General features: G+C 41.0%; 2 protein-coding genes and 1 long non-coding RNA gene across 4 annotated transcripts in view; 1 reads left to right on the top strand and 2 right to left on the bottom strand.

The window, feature by feature from the left end:
- Positions 1-7,237, bottom strand: part of LOC107717758 (nucleolar protein 14-like) — a 12,842-nt gene extending 5,605 nt beyond the window's left edge. Inside the window, exons 1-7 of the mRNA XM_016524593.1 lie at positions 6,886-7,237; positions 5,657-5,791; positions 4,250-4,391; positions 4,020-4,159; positions 1,811-1,945; positions 1,660-1,692; positions 227-488 (exon numbers count right to left, since the gene is read on the bottom strand). Coding sequence (XP_016380079.1) covers positions 227-488; positions 1,660-1,692; positions 1,811-1,945; positions 4,020-4,159; positions 4,250-4,391; positions 5,657-5,791; positions 6,886-7,074 — 1,036 coding nt within the window. The 5' untranslated portion in view covers positions 7,075-7,237. The remainder of the gene's footprint in view (positions 1-226; positions 489-1,659; positions 1,693-1,810; positions 1,946-4,019; positions 4,160-4,249; positions 4,392-5,656; positions 5,792-6,885) is intronic.
- An 862-nt stretch (positions 7,238-8,099) lies between these two features.
- On the bottom strand, positions 8,100-9,791 carry LOC107717746 (uncharacterized). 2 transcript variants are annotated; one of them, XM_016524577.1, is made up of 4 exons: positions 9,402-9,791; positions 8,997-9,279; positions 8,606-8,876; positions 8,100-8,531 (listed from the first exon to the last, which is right to left on the bottom strand). In XM_016524577.1, exons 1-4 carry the CDS (start codon positions 9,695-9,697, stop codon positions 8,368-8,370), a joined length of 1,014 nt encoding a protein of 337 aa, XP_016380063.1. In that variant the 5' UTR covers positions 9,698-9,791; the 3' UTR covers positions 8,100-8,367. The 2 variants fall into 2 exon arrangements, with proteins under 2 accessions (XP_016380063.1, XP_016380062.1); XM_016524576.1 differs by having other exon boundaries at positions 8,100-8,876.
- The window catches only part of LOC107717748 (uncharacterized), a 20,804-nt gene continuing 9,928 nt past the window's right edge, over positions 9,664-20,539 (top strand). The window contains exons 1-3 of the long non-coding RNA XR_001637341.1: positions 9,664-9,738; positions 13,612-13,618; positions 15,795-15,798. This is a non-coding gene — a long non-coding RNA (uncharacterized LOC107717748). The remainder of the gene's footprint in view (positions 9,739-13,611; positions 13,619-15,794; positions 15,799-20,539) is intronic.

The following is a 20,539-nucleotide window of genomic DNA, read 5'->3' as shown; positions in this document are numbered from 1 at the left end:
CACACACACACACAGAGACACACACACACACACACACACACACACACACACACACAGACACACACAGACAAACAGACACACACTAGTGAGCTCATCTCTTAGACTTCCACTGCATCTCCTAAACTGACCTCTGACCCCTAAACAAGCTTGTCTTCACGACAGATTCATTCAAACATGCATTAGCAGCAGGTCAGGTGAGTTCCTGACGATCATGTGACTGCGGTACCTGTGAAGGTGTAGGGCAGTTCTGCTTTGGCTGCTTCCTGTGCAGCTTTCTTCTGCTCCTCAATCACTGCTGGAGGCCCTTCAGCACAGACCTGCTCTTCCTCAGCGCCCTCAGCGTCCTCATCCTCACTGCCCTCATCAGACTGCAGGTCACAGTGATCATCATCTGCATCTTCATCATCAGCATCCTCACCACCCTCCTCGTCTTCTTCTTCACCCTCAGCATCATCATCATCCTCCTTCTCTCCTCCCTCTTCATCACCATCATCATCCTCCTTCTCTCCTCCCTCTTCATCACCATCATCATCCTCCTTCTCTCCTCCCTCTTCATCACCATCATCATCCTCCTTCTCTCCTCCCTCTTCATCACCATCATCATCCTCCTTCTCTCCTCCCTCTTCATCACCATCATCATCCTCCTTCTCTCCTCCCTCTTCATCACCATCATCATCCTCCTTCTCTCCTCCCTCTTCATCACCATCATCATCCTCCTTCTCTCCTCCCTCTTCATCACCATCATCATCCTCCTTCTCTCCTCCCTCTTCATCACCATCATCATCCTCCTTCTCTCCTCCCTCTTCATCACCATCATCATCCTCCTTCTCTCCTCCCTCTTCATCACCATCATCATCCTCCTTCTCTCCTCCCTCTTCATCACCATCATCATCCTCCTTCTCTCCTCCCTCTTCATCACCATCATCATCCTCCTTCTCTCCTCCCTCTTCATCACCATCATCATCCTCCTTCTCTCCTCCCTCTTCATCACCATCATCATCCTCCTTCTCTCCTCCCTCTTCATCACCATCATCATCCTCCTTCTCTCCTCCCTCTTCATCACCATCATCATCCTCCTTCTCTCCTCCCTCTTCATCACCATCATCATCCTCCTTCTCTCCTCCCTCTTCATCACCATCATCATCCTCCTTCTCTCCTCCCTCTTCATCACCATCATCATCCTCCTTCTCTCCTCCCTCTTCATCACCATCATCATCCTCCTTCTCTCCTCCCTCTTCATCACCATCATCATCCTCCTTCTCTCCTCCCTCTTCATCACCATCATCATCCTCCTTCTCTCCTCCCTCTTCATCACCATCATCATCCTCCTTCTCTCCTCCCTCTTCATCACCATCATCATCCTCCTTCTCTCCTCCCTCCTCAGCATCATCATCATCCTCCTTCTCTCCTCCCTCTTCATCACCATCATCATCCTCCTTCTCTCCTCCCTCTTCATCACCATCATCATCCTCTTTCTCCTCTCCCTCAATGTTCCATTTACCGTCCTGCAGACAGAGAGAATCATGTATATATATATACAGGTGCATATCAATAAATTAGAATGTCGTGGAAAAGTTCATTTATTTCAGTAATTAAACTCAAATTGTGAAACTCGTGTATTAAATAAATTCAATGCACACAGACTGAAGTAGTTTAAGCCAGCTCTCGCACAGTCATGTCATACTCGTCCAGCTGACACACACACACACACACACACACACACACACACACACACACAGTGTCACAGAGTGAGGGACAGCAGCACACGCTCAGAAACAGCTTCAGTGTTTGGTCGCAGGTGCTTCAGTACCTTAGGTTTGTCCGTCTCGTCTTTCCTCTCTGCTTTGGGGGTTTTGTGGGCCAGAAGGTTCTGGATGGATTTCCACTCCTGATCCAGTTTCTCCGTGAGCTCCTGCGCCTCCTCCTTCTGCGTCTGACGCTCGCGCTGAGAACATCAAGAGCGTCAGCATTAAAGAACCGCTCACAACCATAAAGTTTAATAATCGCTCTAACTCTACTACTATAACAATAACAACGAGGAACGATATTGTTGGACTCACTTTTAGACCTTTTTTTTCTCCAGCTGATGAATGATAAAAACACTGAGAGCCATTCAGAATATTCTCAACTAGAGAGCTTGAGCAGTAACAGTGGCAGACGACAAAACATTATCATCGGAAAGTGTGGACGATAATATCGTTTATTGTCATCATTACAAATATTGTTACAATTATTGTTACAGTTGTCATTATAGTTATGGTTACAGATGTTATATTTATTGTTACAGCTATTGTTAGCTATAGTTAATGTTACAGCTGTCATTATACTTATCAAAGTTATCGTTACAGCTGTCATTTTAGTTATTGTTACAGATGTTACAGTTGTTGTTATAATTATTGTTACAAATATTTTGTTACAGCTATTGTTAGCTATAGTTAACGTAACAGCTGTCATTATACTTATCAAAGTTATCGTTACAGCTGTCATTTTAGTTATTGTTATAGATGTTACAGTTGTTGTTATAATTATTGTTACAAATATTTTGTTACAGCTATTGTTAGCTATAGTTAACGGAACAGCTCTCGTTATACTTATCAGTTATCGTTACAGCTGTCATTTTAGTTGTTACAGATGTTACAGTTATTGTTACAGTTGTCGTTACAGATGTTATAGTTATTGTTACAGCTATTGTTAGCTACAGTTAACATTACAGCTCTCATTATACTTATCAAAGTTATCATTACAGCTCTCATTATAGTTATTGTTACAGATGTTACAGTTATCGTTACAGTTGATATAATTATTGTTACAGATGTTATAGTTATTGTTACAGCTATTGTTAGCTATAGTTAACATTACAGCTCTCATTATACATATCAAAGTTATCGTTACAGCTGTCATTATAGTTGTTACAGATGTTATATTTACAGTTGTCGTTATAGTTATAATCACAGTTGTAGTTATCGTTCCAGATGTTAAAGTTATCGTTACAGCTGTCGTTATTGTTACAAATAACCATACATCAATGGAAAGCTTATTTATTCAACTTTAAGATGATGCATAAACCTCAATTTTAAAAAATGTAGCCGTATGACTGGTTTTGTGCTCCAGGTTTGTTTTTTGATTTTAAGGTTTGTTATGGCGAGTGAGTGTGTGTGTGTGTGTGTGAGTTATAGTTACAGTTATTGTTACAAATGTTGGTACAGTTATAGTTACAGTTATTGTTACAGATGCTATAGTTATTATCACAGTTGAAGTTATCGTTACAGCTGTTGTTAATGTTACAGATGTTGGTATAGTTATAGTTACTGTTACAGTTATTGTTACAGATGTTATAGTTATTATCACAGTTGTAGTTATTGTTACAGCTGTTGCTAAATGTATCGTTACAGCTGTCATTGTATTTACTGTTACAGCTGTCATTATAGTTATTGTTACATATGTTGTTAAAGTTATTGTCACAGCTGTCATTAGATATCGGTATACTTGTTACAGATGTTGATACAGTTATCGTTACAGATGTTGTTAGTAATAATTACAGATGTTTTTATCATTACAGCTATTGTAACAGCTGTTATAATTATTGTATAATTGTTGTTTATAGTTATTACATTTATAGTGATTACATTTATCATTATAGTTAACGTTACAGCTGTCATTATAGCTACAACATATATATACATATATATATATATAATTATTACAACTATTGTTAAAGCTACCATTACAGTTATTGTTACAGCTCTTGTTATAGTTATAGCTATTGCTATAGTTAACATTACAGCTGTTCTTATAGTTATATCTATTGTTATAATTATTGTTACAGCTATCCTTATTGTTACAGTTATAGTTGCAACTATCACAGTTATCGTTATAGCTATTATAGATTTTGTTATAGTTATTATACAGCTATCCTTATAGATATACAGTTATTGGTGTGATGATGTTTAAGGATGAGACAGGATGATGTTTAATCACAGTAAAGTAACATTTTATTATTTGAGGAAACACTTTCTGACCTTCTCCTGTTTGGATTTGATAATGAGCTCCTCGATCAGCTCCTGCCGTGATTTGGGCTTGTGTTCTTCGTCTTCATCTCCAGCGCTCTTCTTCCTCAGCAAACCTCCACCGCCGCCGAAATGTGTGGCGGTCAGTTCAGCTGCAGACACATCCATCATCACATCAGTTACTGACCGTAACAATGAATGACTATTGATAAGTGATGATCATTCATGTTTAAATGCATCACCTGACAGCAGGCCCTTTTCTTCAGAGTCGCTGTCGCTGTCGATCACATCTGTCATCTTCTCCATCTCCGCCAGAGACTGGCCATAATGGGTCAGCTCCTCTTCCTCATTCAGATTATACATGTCCTTCCTGTCTTGAGTGCGCTACACACACACACACACACACAGAGAGACACACACACACACAGAGACACACACACACACCCATCAGTGATGATCAGTAATTCTGCAGTACATGCTACAGATATTGTAACATGTTACAGATTGTTACATGTTTTAGTTACTGTTACAGCTATGGTTAGATATAGTTATCGTTACAGCTGTCATTATAGTTATTGTTACAGATGTTATATTTACAGTTGTCGTTATAGTTATTGTCACAGTTGTAGTTATCGTTCCAGATGTTAAAGTTATCGTTACAGCTGTCGTTATTGTTACAAATGTTGGTATAGTTTAGGGCTGTCAAAATGGCTGAAAAACTAAATTCGAATTTTGTACTTTTACACTATACTTTTGTACTATTATCAAAATGTGAATTATATTCGAATTTAAAATGCATAATTTCAGTTAGGGTGAAGAAAAGCTTTTGGCTTCTCTCCTGAGGCCACAAGAGGGCGCATCGAGCAAAATATTACTAATGCACGTTCATTCAAAGCATAAGATAACATATCACACAGAGTACATTTTTCATTTAAAAACACGAGAGAGGGGGGGGGAGGGAAAAAACCCCGCCATAAAGTCTCGAGATATGTTTTTTTCAAAGTTGAACTTACATTAATTTTACATGGCTTTCTAAACATGCGGCTCTTTTGTGCGAGACGCGAGTGCAACGGTGATGCATTCTAGAGAGATGTCCCTCTAGAAAATGCGCGAAATATGCTTTCTGTGTGAACGGCTTGGTTTCAGTTTTAACGTAAACAACATCATCTCTGCATTGACGTTATCTTTTCCCGCAATATTTTTAATGAACAACGCAGCAGCGCCGCATCAACTGGATAGACAAACAAAAACATTATCAACGACACTTACATCGTCATCGCATCTCGTGCGCCGCTGATAAAGCTGCTTGATGCACACCTAAAATTCTGGATTTTGAATGTGGATTTTTATTTTAAATTTGACGAATATTCGAAATTTTAAATTTTTTTTTGACAGCCCTAGTATAGTTATAGTTACAGTTATCGTTACATATGTTATAGTTATTATCACAGTTGAAGTTATAGTTACAGCTGTCGTTATAGTTATTGTTACAGATGTTATAGTTAGAGTTGTCGTTATAGTTATAATAACAGCTGTAGTTATCGTTACAGCTGTCGTTATTGTTACAAATGTTGGTATAGTTATAGTTACAGTTATCGTTACATATGTTACAGTTGTAGTTATTGTTACAGGTGAATGTGATGTGTCACCTGTCGCTCCAGCGTGAATCTCTGCAGGATCTTCTCCTCAGGTGTGATTTTTTGGTCATATTCACCGAAGCGTCTGTCGATGAACTTGTTGTTTTTGTCTTTCGCTCTGAACTCCTTCAGGAGAGTCTCCTTCCTCTGAGGAATCAAACACACACTCCATCTTAGTAGGGTTTTATTCGATATACACTACCAGTCAAAAAAAAGTTTTTGAACAGTAAGATTTTTAATGTTCTTCTGCTCACCAAACCTGCATTTATTTGATCCAAAGTACAGCAAAACAGTAAATTTTTGAAATATTTCAACTATTTAAAATAACTGCCTTCTATTTGAATATAAATATGCTGATTTGCTCTTCGAGAAACATTTATTAGTAGTATTATTATTATCAATATTTAAAACAGTTGAGTACATTTTTGATTCTTAGATGAATAGAAAGTTCAGAAGATCAGCATCTATCTGAAATCAAAAGCAGTATATATATATATATTTGGGAAAGAAATTATAGAAATTAATACTTTTATTTAGCAAGGATGCTTTAAATTGATCAAAAGTGATTATAAAGACATTTATAATGTTACAAAAGATTTCTATTTCAGATAAATAGTGTTCTTCTGAACTTTCTATTCATCAAAGAAACCTGAAAAAAAATCAAAATATAATGATTTCTGAAGATCATGTGACGCTGAAGACTGGAGTAATGATGCTGAAAATTCTGGTTTGAAATCACAGGAATAAAATACATTTTGAAATATATTCAAGTAGAAAGCAGTTATTTTAAATAGTAAACATATTTCAAAATTGTACTGCTTTTGCTGTATTTCTGATCAAATAAATGCAGGCTTGGTGAGCAGAAGAGACTTCCTTAAAAAACATTACAAATATCACTGTTCAAAAACTTTTTTTTGAATGGTAGTGTATATTAATCATAACAAAAGAAGGTAACACTTTATTTTAAGGTGTCCTTGTTACACGTGACATGTACTTACTATTAAAATAACAATTAATTGTGCATAATTGCATGCAAGTAACCCTGAACCAAACCCTAACCCTATAGTAAGTACATGTAACTTAATTAATATTGCTCAGTACTTAATGTATAATTAGACTGTAACAAGGACACCTTAAAATAAAGTGTGACCCAAAAGAATAATGTAGCGTTACAGTGACGTCATCGCACGACAGTATTTACACAGTAAACGTCCACAAACACTAACATCACCGTGTTTTACCTTCTGAATGGCTCTGGATCTGGAGACCCCCGGCAGACCCACGTCGTGTTTACTCTTGCGGCCCAAAACATCGAACTTCTTGCGGTTTATCTTCACCTCGAACGGGTTTTTCTGGATCTCCGGAGCCGCTTTAGATTTGCGGACTTTATCGGACAGACCGCGGCTGAACGTCTGCTGCTTCCTCATCATTACACGCTCTGATCAGATACTAAAGAGAAGACCGATATGATAATTCCCTCACATAATCAGACTCGCTAAACCGAGCGTTGAATCCCGACAGCGTCTCATCCGTTCATCATCACAAACTCACGCTGCGCGCACGTGACAGAAACACAGGCGGAGCACGGCGCTGATTGGATGATGATCGCCTCCTGCGGCCGGGAGAGGAACTGCACACAAAACACCAGCTGATGCACTATTATAGTTTTTGTTCATATTTTGAATTAGATGTTAGTTTTATATTTTTGCTGTCACTTGTGTTATTTTAGCAGCATTTATATAATTCTAGGTTTATATTTATATTTTGAATGAGATGTCAGTTTTATATTTTTGCATTTTTTGGGTTATTTTAGCATCATACTGAATATATTATTATAGTTTTTGTTCTTATTTAGAATTAGATGTTAACAATAAATTATGCATAATTACATAACAGTAAGCCTAAACCAAACCCTAATCCTAACCCTAACCATATAGTAAGTATGTAGTTAATTAATATTACTCAGTACTTACAGTTTTTTACGATTGCTTAAGCACAATTTTGAAAACAGGGCCCGGTTTTTCAAAACACTACACACAATTAACACAACCCTACACCAAAGTAGCACAACACTTCAGATCATTTGCAAAATGGAACACTTTTGTCAAAACTATACACAACTTTATAAAAACAATATTTTGTTACCATACGAAACACACACATTTCATATGACTTTAATCTTTTTGAACCAGTTACACACTGCTGTTGCTAACCTAAAACACTTTTAGCAAGTCTAATTCTCAGTGATTAGAGTACTGTAAATGAAGTACACAGAGAAAGTGCAACTATACAATAGTTCACCAAACACTACACAAGACCAATGCTGCAGACTGACGAAAATATCATTGATTTCTATCCATATACCCAAATCAGTCAACATGGAGAATCACAACAAAACATGTCCCAGTTGTCATGCAACTACAGTAGTGTGCATAACACTGTTAGCGCAGCAAACAACAGACAAACGTAAAATACTGTATCCAGTACAGGTTACAATTACAGTAAACAACAACAACAACAAACATAAAAAATAATCTGAAAAAACTGACAATATTGTACAGAAAATACTACAGTAAACATACTATACACTATCTCTTCGCCTAGCTGGATCTGGCCAGAGAATTTCATCAACATCACAAGCAATATCCTCATTAGCAAGACAACGCGGGAAGAACCGTCTTGAATGTCGAATCCATCCTTGCACAGCTGCGGCGTCGACTTGGTCACAGGCGTCCTCCATGGCCTGAATGAGGGGTACCTGAGCCTGGGGCTGGAGATCGTAAACCTTCCACCGCCATGCAGAGAAAAACTCTTCGATAGGGTTTAGAAACGGAGAGTATGGTGGAAGGTATAGTACTGTCAACTGTGGATGGTGTTGAAACCAGTTCTGGACCAAAGCAGAGCGGTGGAATGACACATTGTCCCAGATGACAGTGTATTGTATCTGGTGCATTTCATTACCTGCTGTGACGATGTGGTGCAATCGGTCCAAAAATGCGAGAATGTGAGGTGTGTTGTAAGGGCCCATTTTGGCATGACGGAGGAGAACCCCATGCTGTGAAATGGCAGCGCAAAGGGTGATGTTACCCCCACGTTGCCCTGGGACATTGATTATAGCCCTGTGGCCAATGATATTTCTGCCTCTCCTTCTTGCTTTTGTGAGGTTGAACCCTGCCTCATCAATATATATGAATTCATGCAGGATTTCCTCAGCATCCATCTGCAAAACTCTCTGAAATACAGTGAAAGACAACATTGTGTAGTTCAGGATAGGTCTAGTATATTACAGTCAATGTAAAAAAGTAATGTGTGGAGTATGCAACATCACAGTGCTAAAGTGAACAATACAAACCTCCACATACTCATGCCGCAGCCGTTTGACCCTCTCTGAATTCCGCTCAAAAGGCACTCGATAAAGTTGTTTCATTTGAACCTGATGTCTTTTCAGGATGCGTGCCAGTGTTGACTGAGAGACCTGATGGACATTATTGAAAATGGCATGGTCACCGATAATGTTTGCTTGTAGTTCTCTGAGCCTGATAGCATTATTGGCCAAAACCATGTTTATTATCTCTCTCTCTTGTTCTTGCGTGAATATGGGCCCCCTTCCTCCTTGTCGTTCCCGACCCTCAATCCTATGTAGAGAATAATACATGTAACTTACTGTACAATGTCACAGGAAGGGGTATCACAAGTGCTGATATGGTGCATACAATAAGCGGCTGATTACTGTAACTGTAGACAGATCTTCTTTTACCTGTTTTCCTGTCGAAAAGTCCTTATGACAGATGCCACTGTATATCTGCTAAGATTTGGCTGAACTCTCAGTCCAGCCTCCCTCAGCGTCAATCCGTGGTTCACAACATGGTCCACTAGTGTTGCACGAATGTCATTTGATAAGTTTGGTCCTCTTCTTCTTTGTGCACGTTCTCCTCCTGCTTCAGCTCTTCCTCTACCTCTACCTCTACCTCTGCCTCTGCCTCTGCCTCTGCCTCCTTCTCCTCCTCTGTGTACTCCTCCTCTCACCCTCACTCTTCTTCTGACTCCTTCCATTTTGGTTGAAGGCAGGTGAACCTACCTGCTGCATTTTTATAGTGCTTAAACCTGATTGGTGTGTCTACAATTTAGCAATCATGTGTTTGTGCACCTGATGGCTGTGTTTAACAGATTGGCTCATAGGTGTGGTAATTTGACAGTCAGTGCTTTGGAATTGCAAGGAAGTGACATCATGATATACTTCTGTGTCTGATGTATACAAGTGTGTTTAGTGTTTTGCAAATCACTGTGTGTAATGTTTTGCAAATAGTGTGAAGCTGACAATGTGCTTACAGTTGTGCAAATCTAGCCTTGTGTTTTGCTCCTTGAGTGTAAGGTTTTGCTAATTGTTGGAAAAGTTTAATTTTAGTTTGTAAGCAATCTTAAAAAACTGTAAATGTATAATTACACTGTAACAAGGACGCCTTAAAATAGCGTAACCCAAAAATGTTTTTTATTGGTTTTAGTTAATGAAAATAACTCTGCTCTACTGTTAGAACTGCTTACAGTTTCTTTGAAAATAGCAGATAAACAGCGCAAAAGTCATGATTTCCTTTATTTTTTTATCCCGTGGTGGAAACAGGCTTCGCTGCTAATTTTAATGAATTAAAAATGATTGTGACAATAAAATGCAGCTAATTACGTTTCGACATCTTTTATTTTGGAAAATGAACCTCCAGTTGAGCAGCAGCAGCAGGAAAATAATCTACAAATACTGAAGCAGCAAACTTTGCAAAACACAAAATATATGTCACTGCCAAAACTTTTGGCCACGACTGATTCACCTTTATTCCACTAGATGTTTGGCAAACAATGATATGAGGCATCAATCAAATTTACCTCAGACGTAAGTTGTCATGGCTCAGCGACTTACAGCTGAACAAGTACATAATCAGATATTAGCCTCGCTCGATGGTGGATCGGATGACGAAGCTGTGAGGGAACAAATTGATTCTGAAGATGAAGAAAACGTTAGTTTTGGAAGTATCAGATCCTGAATATGAGCTAGACACTACTGGTGAAATTAGCTCTGAAGACGACAGCGATGATGATGGAGAAGCAGCTCAAAACGAACCCGTCCAAGTTCCCACAGATGAGACAGAGTCCTACACAAACAATAATGGACTTGTTTGGTTATCAGCTGACCCTCCTTTAAGCAGGACAAGAGGATGTAATATTCTTCACACCAAAGAAGGGCCTTGCAGCAGGGCAAAACTGGTTCTGACTGAAAGTGATGCATTCTCATGTTTCATTGATGATGATAATCTGCACAAGGTGACTGAAAATACTAGCCAGTATGCAAGAATGTATATGGTGTCTAAAGGCAGAGATCCTAGCACATGGAAACGAGCTGAAGAAACTGTATAAACCAATATTCAAAGCTGCATTCAGCATCGGTAGGTTTGAACAGATCGTGTCATTTATGAGATTTGATGAGCGTGGCACATGTCAGGCACAGTTCTTTGATAATTTCAGTGTCTGAATTATTAATTTTAACATTGTGTACATTTATTTGCATCTTTTTGATAACTAAAATGTCAAAATATAACAAAATATGCTTTGTTTTTATCATTTTATAATTGTTAAAAAATATGTTGACAGCTGTATACTAATGGGGCAGTTTAGAGATCCAACTGTGTTAGACATAAACATGGATCCAGACTGCATCCAGATCAGATGATGGATCAGCAGCTAGAGACGACCTCTACAGCCCTGAATGTCAGCGGAGACCATGTCAGCTAGACGAGATTTGATGAGCGTGGCACATGTCAGGCAAGAAAAATCAATGACAAATTTGCTCCATTTAGATCACTCTGGAATGGCTTCATTGAAAATTGGAGGGAAAATTACAATGTTGGCCCGTATGTGAGCAGCTCATCCCATTCAGAGGACTTTGCAGCTTCCGGCAATACATGCCCAAAAACCTGACAAATACGGCATGAAACTGTTTCTAATGTGTGATGTTGCTACAGCATACACTTTCAATGATCTACCACACACTGGCTGTGAAGGCGATCAGCGATGCACAGGATTGGCAGAGAGTGTAGTAAAGAAACTGGTAGAGCCAGTTCAGAACTCTGGAGTACATGTCACAACTGATAACTGGTTTACAAGTGCAAAACTCGCTGCTGATTTGCTCTGCAAACACATTACCAGAAGTTCTGCCTGTGTTTCATATCTGTAAGAGGAGACCTGTGAGATCAAGCCTGTTCGGTTTTTGCCAAAAGTAAGCCATGGTGTCCTATGTGCCAAAAAAGAACAAGGCCGTTGTGCTTTTATCCAGTATGCACGACCAAAAAGATGTCGATGAGGTGTCTGGGAAGCCTGTGATCATTCTAGACTATAACAAAACGAAGGGTGCTGTGGACCACATGGACCAACTGTGCCACAAATACAGTGTACAGAGGAGAACAAATCATTGCATTTTCCTCAAGATCCTTGGCCTTCAGCTACTGAGACCATGGTTGCAGGAAAGAGCGCTGGTACCAAGACTTCCCCGAGCATCCCAGAGTGCACTGAAACGCTGTGGTTTTGTGAAACAGAACCCCACCGAAGAAATAGGTACCAGAAAGCTCAGAAGGTGTCACATTTGCCCATTATCACTCGATCGCAAAATGGTGGACCGCTGCTGTGAGTGTGGCCAGCCATGCTGCAATGACCACAAGAGAGTCTATAGCCCCTTTCACACAGATAAAATACACGGGTAATGTGTCCCAGGATTTGTCCCGGGATCGTTTGATTTTGGTTAATTCACACTGCCAGTGATTAAATAGGAATCTGTTAGTGCATTCACACATATCCTGTAAAGATATGTGACATCGGGATGTGACGTGTAATGTACGAGTCAAAAACGCTAGCCCGCTGCCTCTCTTTCAATTGTAATCGTGCACTTGGTGGAATTTTTTTCTTATGATCAATGATTTCTTCACGCTCACGTGATTTTTTTGTTCACACAGGCCGTATTCCGGGACTGATTCCGGCAATGTTATTAGGTCCCCATCCCGGGATCAATCCCGGAACGTGTTGTACTAGATAAAAATTATTTGTCTAATTTGAATTGATGGTATTACAGTTCTTTGATAATTTCAGTGTCTGAATTATTAATTTTAACATTGTGTACATTTATTTGCATCTTTTTGATAACTAAAATGTCAAAATATAACAAAATATGCTTTGTTTTTATCATTTTATAATTGTTAAAAAATATGTTGACAGCTGTATACTAATGGGGCAGTTTAGAGATCCAACTGTGTTAGACATAAACATGGATCCAGACTGTATCCAGATCACGCTTGACTGATTGCACAGACACTATTAGAAGAGAACTGAACTGGATGATGACATCACTGAATCATCAATGAACTGACTTGAAAAATGACTGTTATTGTCTTCTTGCATTATTGACAAACTATTTCCCTGTTTGACACAGTAAAGCTGCTTTGACACAATCAGTATTGTATAAAGCGCTATACAGATAAAGGTGACTTGACTTGAATGGTTCTGGTGGCGGCTCCTAGAAGAGGTTGTCCAGCTACCAAAAAGGAGGCGGACTCCAGGGACGAGACTTTGACTGCCAAGAAGGTTAAGGCTGTTGTCCTGCTTCTCTTGAATTCTCTGAGTGTTTGTCTGACATCTAGAAGACATTTCATCATCAGGGTTCCCCATTCCTCGTCCAGGAGAGTCACTTTCCTACAGAGTTTAGTTTGATTTCTAATTAAACTCACCTGATTCAACTAGTCAAGGTCTTTGTGTTCACTTTAATAACAGCCAGGTGTGTCGAAACTAAACTCAGCAGGAATGAGGAAGCTGCTTTACAGACTCGCAGACAAACCTGTTTTACACATCCCTCAAACACAGAACCAGGAAACAGGAATCACATGAGTTCAGAAATTGTTAGATGCTGGAATAATCAGTGATCAATGTAGAGGCAGCCCAGATGTTATGCTAATTGGCTGTGGGGGCAGCCGAGTAAAACCGAAGAATACTCTTACACTTGAGCTAGAGATTCATGGATGTAAAATGTTGGTTCCTACCTTGGTTGTTAGTGGGCAGCATGATGAATTCATTGTTGGTACGAATGTCATCAAACACATCATAAGATGTTCAAAGCAATGTGAATTGTTTTGGAAGGCAGTTTCGACTCCTCATGTTTGTAATGATCCTATGTCTGAGGCCTTCCTGTCTATGCTTGCAGGTTTGAATCGCTGGAGGGGTGATGGGGTGCCTGACAAGATTGGCACTGTGAGATGTAATTCAGCAATTTGTCTGGAGCCTGGTCGTGAGTACCTTGTGTGGGGTAGGTTGCCTAAACACACGGAAGTGTCTCCAGGTAGTGCTGTGTTGACAGAGCCTACAAGTTCGCGGTCGGCACCTAAAGGGATTCTCGTGGCCAGGCTCGTCACACACCTATGGGGGGACAGGTGGGTTCTGTTGAAGTTAATTAATACCTGGGACAAACCTGTTATGCTGAGACGTAATGCCAAGATAGCCGATTTGTTTCCAGGTATTGCCCTCGAAGATTTGGATGATGGGAACCTGCTTTCTCAGACGCAACAGACTCAGCCAGAGGATAGTATGTCCACTGATCTGAGGTCTGTTGCTGAGAAGCTAAGGTCAGTTGGTCTAGAGGGGCATGATTTGGATTCCTGTGATGTGTCTGTCATTGTAGACTAAAATTCATAGATACAATCTTGCAGTACAATGATGTCTTTTCACGTCATCATTTGGATTGTGGTAATGCTACTGGATTTGTCCATAGGATTCATCTTTCAGACACGAGACCTTTCCGACTTCCGTACCGGCGAGTGCCGCCCAGACAGTATCAGGTGTTGCGTCGTGTTTTGAATGAAATGGAGGAGAAGGAGATTATTCGCAAATCGACTAGTGAGTTTGCGTCTCCTTTAGTCCTTGTTTGGAAAAAGAACGACGATTTACGCTTGTGTATGGATTTTCGGTGGTTAAACAAAAGGACATTGAAGGATGCACATCCGTTACCTCACCAGGCCGACTGTTTGGCTGTGGTAGGCGGGAATTCACTATTCAGTACGATGGACTTGACCTCCGGCTTTTACAATATGCCTTTATATGAGGATGACCGAAAGTACTCTGCCTTTACGACACCTATGGGCTTATATGAGTACAATCGGCTTCCTCAAGGGCTTTGTAATAGTCCGGGGAGTTTTATGCGCATGATGACAAGTATTTTTGGGGACCAAAACTTTCTAAGCCTGTTATGTTATTTGGATGACTTAATTGTATTTGGACCTGACGAAACGACAGCATTGACCCGTCTTGAGATGATATTCAGTCGGTTGAGAACGCACAATCTGAAACTTGCTCCCAAGAAATGTAATTTCCTTAGGAAATCAGTGCGATTTCTTGGACATGTGATTGATGAGTCTGGGGTATCCACAGATCCAAGTAAGGTTGAGAGTATATCCAAAATGACCAGCTTGGATCTGATGGAGGCTGATGGAGTTACACCGTCTCAGAGGCGCATAAGATCCTTCCTTGGGATGGTTAACTATTATCAGCATTTTGTACCCAACTACTCAACCGTGGCCAAACCCCTTTTTGATCTATTGAAAGGTCAGAAAAAGAGGACCAAAAGAGGTCGTGCAAATAAAGGAAACTGTGCATTAAGGAAATTGACTGTAGCTGATTGGACACCTGAGACGCAGCTGGCATTTGAGAACCTTAAGACAGCCATGATAGAAGCAGTTATCTTAGCTCATCCAGTCTTCAGCCGCCCCTTTGTGCTTTCGACTGACGCTTCCTTAGACGGCATTGGAGCTGTTCTGTCTCAAGTTCAGGCAGGTGACACTAAAGCCAGACCTATAGCGTTTGCCAGTAAGTCGCTTTCTCCATCGCAGCGAAATTATCCGGCACATCGCTTAGAGTTTTTAGCGTTAAAATGGGCGGTATGTGAAAAGTTCAGTCATTGGCTGAAAGGTCATGTATTTACAGTATGGACCGATAACAACCCGCTCACCCACATTCTGTCCAAACCTAAGCTTGATTGTTGTGAGCAGCGGTGGGTGGCCAAACTTGCGGCGTACAATTTTGACATCAAGTATGTACCAGGTTCGCAGAATGTTGTGGCTGACGCTTTGAGTAGGGTTCCATTCGTGAAATCCAACATCGGCTCTAGACTGTTACGTGAAAAATATGACAAACTTTTGTCTGAAGTACAGGAAGTTTCTGCTGGCTCAGTTCAGGATGCTTTTCGGTGGTCTTGTGGGTCTGAAGGAAAGCAGGGTGTTTCTAGCAGTGGTCCCTTGCACAGTAATTCGGCAAGCATTGCATGGACTTCCTTAGATAAGGAGGATGTAATGGCCGTGCTTGACTCACAAAGGATGTGGGAAGATGGTGCAAGACTTCGTGCTTTGTCTGTTTTGAATCATCTTCCTCAGATGGTTTCTGAATCAGAGATTCAGCCTACATATTCAGAGCGTGATCTGCGTGAAAAGCAGCTCTCTGATAGTGTGCTGTCTAGGGTTATTCATTATGTGGAAAGACATCGCAAGCCAAGCAGGCGTGAAAGAGCAAAGGAACCTGTTGGGGTCCTTAGATACATTAAGCATTGGGAGAAATTTGTTGTGAGAAACGGGATTCTCTACCGGATTTCCCATGATCATTTGTCTAAGGGTAAGCGGTTCCAGTACGTAGTCCCTGAGTCACTTCAGTTGGAGGTGTTGAGGGGTATTCACGATCATGCGGGTCATCAGGGGCAGTCTAGGAGTTTGGGTCTAGCGAGACGTCGTTTCTTTTGGCTGAGCCTTGACAGAGATATTAGAGAGCATGTACGACACTGTCAGAGGTGTGTTTTCAGTAAAACCGCTGAGCCTGAGGGTCGAGCACCCTTAGAAAATATTGTGACCAGCAGACCATTGCAGTTAGTATGCATTGATTTTTGGTCTGCTGAAGATCATAACAACAAGTCAGTTGATGTCTTAGTGATCACAGATCACTTTACCAGGTTGGCGCAAGCGTTTCAATGCAAAGATCAGTCAGCTAAACAGGTGGCACGTGTCTTGTGGGACAAATACTTTTGTGTGTTTGGGTTTCCTGAACGCATACACAGTGATCAGGGGGCAAGCTTCGAAGGCCAGCTGATTACTGAGCTTCTTCAGGTGTCTGGAGTACAAAAATCGCATACAACTCCCTACCATCCTATGGGGAATGGTAGTGTAGAGCGATTTAATAGGACCCTGGGGAACATGATCCGCGTATTGGCTCCAGATGCAAAGCGTAATTGGCCAAGACAACTGCAATCTTTGACTTTCTTGTATAATTGTACTGTTCATGAGACGACTGGCTATGCTCCGTTTTATCTCATGTTCGGTAGAGTTCCTCGCCTTCCGGTAGACATAATTTTCTACTCTGTTCTGGAGGATCACACTGTGACTTGTTACGACAAGTATGTGGCTTCTCTTTTGAAAGATCTGGAGGAGGCCTTGTCAGTAGCTCAGGTGCATGCTTCGAAGGAACAGTCCAGGCATGCAGTGATCTACAACAGGAGAGTCAAAGGTCAGGACATTGATGTTGGTGATCGTGTTCTTCTAGCAAACAAGTCTGGAAGAGGCAAGCGGAAGCTAGCTGACAGGTGGATGTCCGCCGTCTTTGTCGTGGTGGATAGAAATGTCGACACTCATATTTTCAAGATAAGGGATACGAGCACTGGTCAGGAAAAGGTTGTGCATCGCAACCTTTTGCTACCTGTGAACTTTTTGCCACTGGACAAAGCAGAGAGTGCAGTATCCGATACGGTTTCATCTTCGGCTGTGACTGATTCAGGTGACAAAACCAGTAGTTCAGCATCTATGGCGAGTTTGGGTGTTGACGTTTCGAAATCTAGGCAATGTGTCAGGGATGGTGGGTTGGCAGAGACTCATGAGGATTCAGTGTCTGTTAGGCCTGATGATGGTTTGTCTCTTGATGCTAATGTCTCATGTGCTACAACTGACAGTTGTGCTAGAACATCTGATTGGGTTTCTGGGTTGCCTGATAAATGTTCACAGCTGAGATCAGTTGTGTCTTTGAGCAATGTGTCAGTAAGTCCACAATCTGAACGGTCCAATAGTTCAAGTATTACTGGAAGTTTGAATTCTGGGGTCGAATCTGTGAGTCTTGAACATTCTGTGATTTCAAATCCTTCAGCTGATGTTTCCAAGGTTGATGCTGATGATGTACCAGTTTCTGACACTGGGACCTTTATTGTGCGCAGGTCTCGTTTTGGACGTTTCATCAAGCCTGTGAGTAGACTGTTGTACACTATGTCTGGACAAAAGGTTGTGTCAATGCGGAATCACAGAATTTGGAAAAAGAGGAAAAAGAACGGTGATTTACGCTTGTGTACGGATTTTCGGTGGTTAAACAAAAGGACATCACATCCGTTACATCCGTTACCTCACCAGGCCGACTGTTTGGCTGTGGTAGGCGGGAATTCACTATTCAGTACGATGGACTTGACCTCCGGCTTTTACAATATGCCTTTATATGAGGATGACCGAAAGTACTCTGCCTTTACGACACCTATGGGCTTATATGAGTACAATCGGCTTCCTCAAGGGCTTTGTAATAGTCCGGGGAGTTTTATGCGCATGATGACAAGTATTTTTGGGGACCAAAACTTTCTAAGCCTGTTATGTTATTTGGATGACTTAATTGTATTTGGACCTGACGAAACGACAGCATTGACCCGTCTTGAGATGATATTCAGTCGGTTGAGAACGCACAATCTGAAACTTGATCCCAAGAAATGTAATTTCCTTAGGAAATCTGTGCGATTTCTTGGACATGTGATTGATGAGTTTGGGGTATCCACAGATCCAAGTAAGGTTGAGAGTATATCCAAAATGACCAGCTTGGATCTGATGGAGGCTGATGGAGTTACACCGTCTCAGAGGTGCATAAGATCCTTCCTTGGGATGGTTAACTATTATCAGCATTTTGTACCCAGCTACTCAACCGTGGTTTTATTTAGTTTTATTGTGAATTCTTATGAATTCAGCAGCGGTTAATTTCATGTTGTACTGATGCCCTCGTGTGGTTTGTGTGAGAACTGCAGGCAGATAAAATGTTCGGTAAGACAGGAGATGACGCAACACAGCAGTTGCAATGTGTACTGCACGCTGTGGGTCACTTATGTCTGCAGCAAAATAACCACTAAAGGGGTGATTTATTTCATTTTACAGCCTGCAGTAAAGAAAAGAAAGATTCATACCAGCCAGCATTGTGTCCGAGCCTTTATTGGAGGGGGGTTTGGACAAAGATTGAGTCTGTTGTACAGAGCGGTGTCTTATCGGATCTCAGTGGTGTTCGTCCAAGTCTAGTTCCTCAGAAACAGTTGAAGACCACATCCGTCACACCGAGCAACACACAAACGTAAACAAAGGTGTATGTTACTTTGTAGAGTAATTTACAACAGCTTCGAACGCGGCTCAGCCAATCAGAATCAAGCACCGCAACTCTCCGTTTTATAATGCTTCTTCACCAACAGGCTGATCTCTTTCAGGAAGGACATCGTTGTTTATCAGCGTTAGTTTATCACCAAACTGATCTTTATGGACCTTGCCTTGTGCACTGTGTCACAGTCCTGCTGGAATAAAATAGGGTCTTCTTCAAACTGATCCCACAAAGCTGGAAGCACAGCATTGTCCAAAATGTCTTGATATGCTGAAGCATTAAGATTTTCATTTACTGGAAGCCAGTGACCCAACACAACCCTTGAAAAACAGCCCCATACCATTATCCCGCCTTTACAGTTAGCACAATGTAGTCTGACAGTAGTATTAGTGTAGTAGTATTAGTAGTGTACAGTGTGTGTGTGTGTGTCAGGGGTGAACGTGATTTGACCACGTACAACATCCTGGAACATCATTCCAATCAACCAATCAGAATTGAGAAATTACTTTTCAGGAAATGTCAGTTTTAGGCTTACAATCAGGATTAGGCGCTTCCACACCCTTGTTAATCAGCTATCATTTCACTGATTTCAGGAATAAATTATGAGTAAGGTTAGGTTTAGGGGTGGGTATTGGGTTAAGTCTGTATTTTTGGACCGTAATGTTGATCCAGGAACATGTCTTACTTGGCAAAATCACAACGACCGTGTGTCAGGGCCTCCTGTGGTGATGATGTAATGAGCAGCTCACCTCAAGCCAAAGAAATGAAAACACATTTCTTTCTTTTTTTTCTGATTTGTAGGTTTTTTGCTGCTCTGTGGGAACTCACACACACACACACTGACTCTCCAGATGTTTCATCTCTCTCTCTCTCTCTCTCTCTCTCTCACACACACACACACAAAGTGTCACATTACAATCAGTGTAACATTATAGTGATTTACTGTATTTCACAGCTTCTTCTGTTTCTGCAGTTTCTCTGAGCCATTTGTCAAATACTGTACGCTGCATGTCAGCAACACACATGGGGTCAGAGGTCACCATGTGCTGGAGTCATTATGGGTTAATAAGAAAAACAGTTTATGATACACAAGCAGCACACAGTGTGGTTTCACTGGCACACAAACCACAGTCTGGAAACAATCAGCTCGCTTTTCTTTCTGCTGTCCTCTCTCTCTTACTCTCTGAATGACACAGGCTATGGCCTGTGTGTGTGTGTGTGTGTGTGTGTGTGTCTGTCTGTGAGTGAGTGAGACACACACACACACACACACACTCACAGACACACACACTCACACACAAACACACACACACAGACACACACTCACAGACACACACACTCACAGACACACACACACACACACTCACTCACAGAGACACACACACTCAGACACGCACACACACACTCAAACACACACACACACACACTCACACACACTCACACACACACACA

Source organism: Sinocyclocheilus rhinocerous, unplaced genomic scaffold (assembly GCF_001515625.1).
Source record: "Sinocyclocheilus rhinocerous isolate Xijiao unplaced genomic scaffold, SAMN03320098_v1.1 scaffold693, whole genome shotgun sequence".
Lineage (NCBI taxonomy): Eukaryota > Metazoa > Chordata > Actinopteri > Cypriniformes > Cyprinidae > Sinocyclocheilus > Sinocyclocheilus rhinocerous.
This window is presented reverse-complemented; position numbering and strand designations above follow the sequence as displayed.

What these genes read in the sequence shown, in the direction of transcription:
- LOC107717746 (XM_016524576.1), bottom strand. Translation starts at nt 9,697, where the DNA reads ATGGAAGGAGTCAGAAGAAGAGTGAGGGTGAGAGGAGGAGTACACAGA. An exon ending in ACTTTTCGACAGGAAAACAG is followed by an intron (nt 9,280 to 9,401) that starts GTAAAAGAAGAT and finishes TTCTCTACATAG; the next exon opens with GATTGAGGGTCGGGAACGAC. An exon ending in TGCGGCATGAGTATGTGGAG is followed by an intron (nt 8,877 to 8,996) that starts GTTTGTATTGTT and finishes ACTGTATTTCAG; the next exon opens with AGAGTTTTGCAGATGGATGC.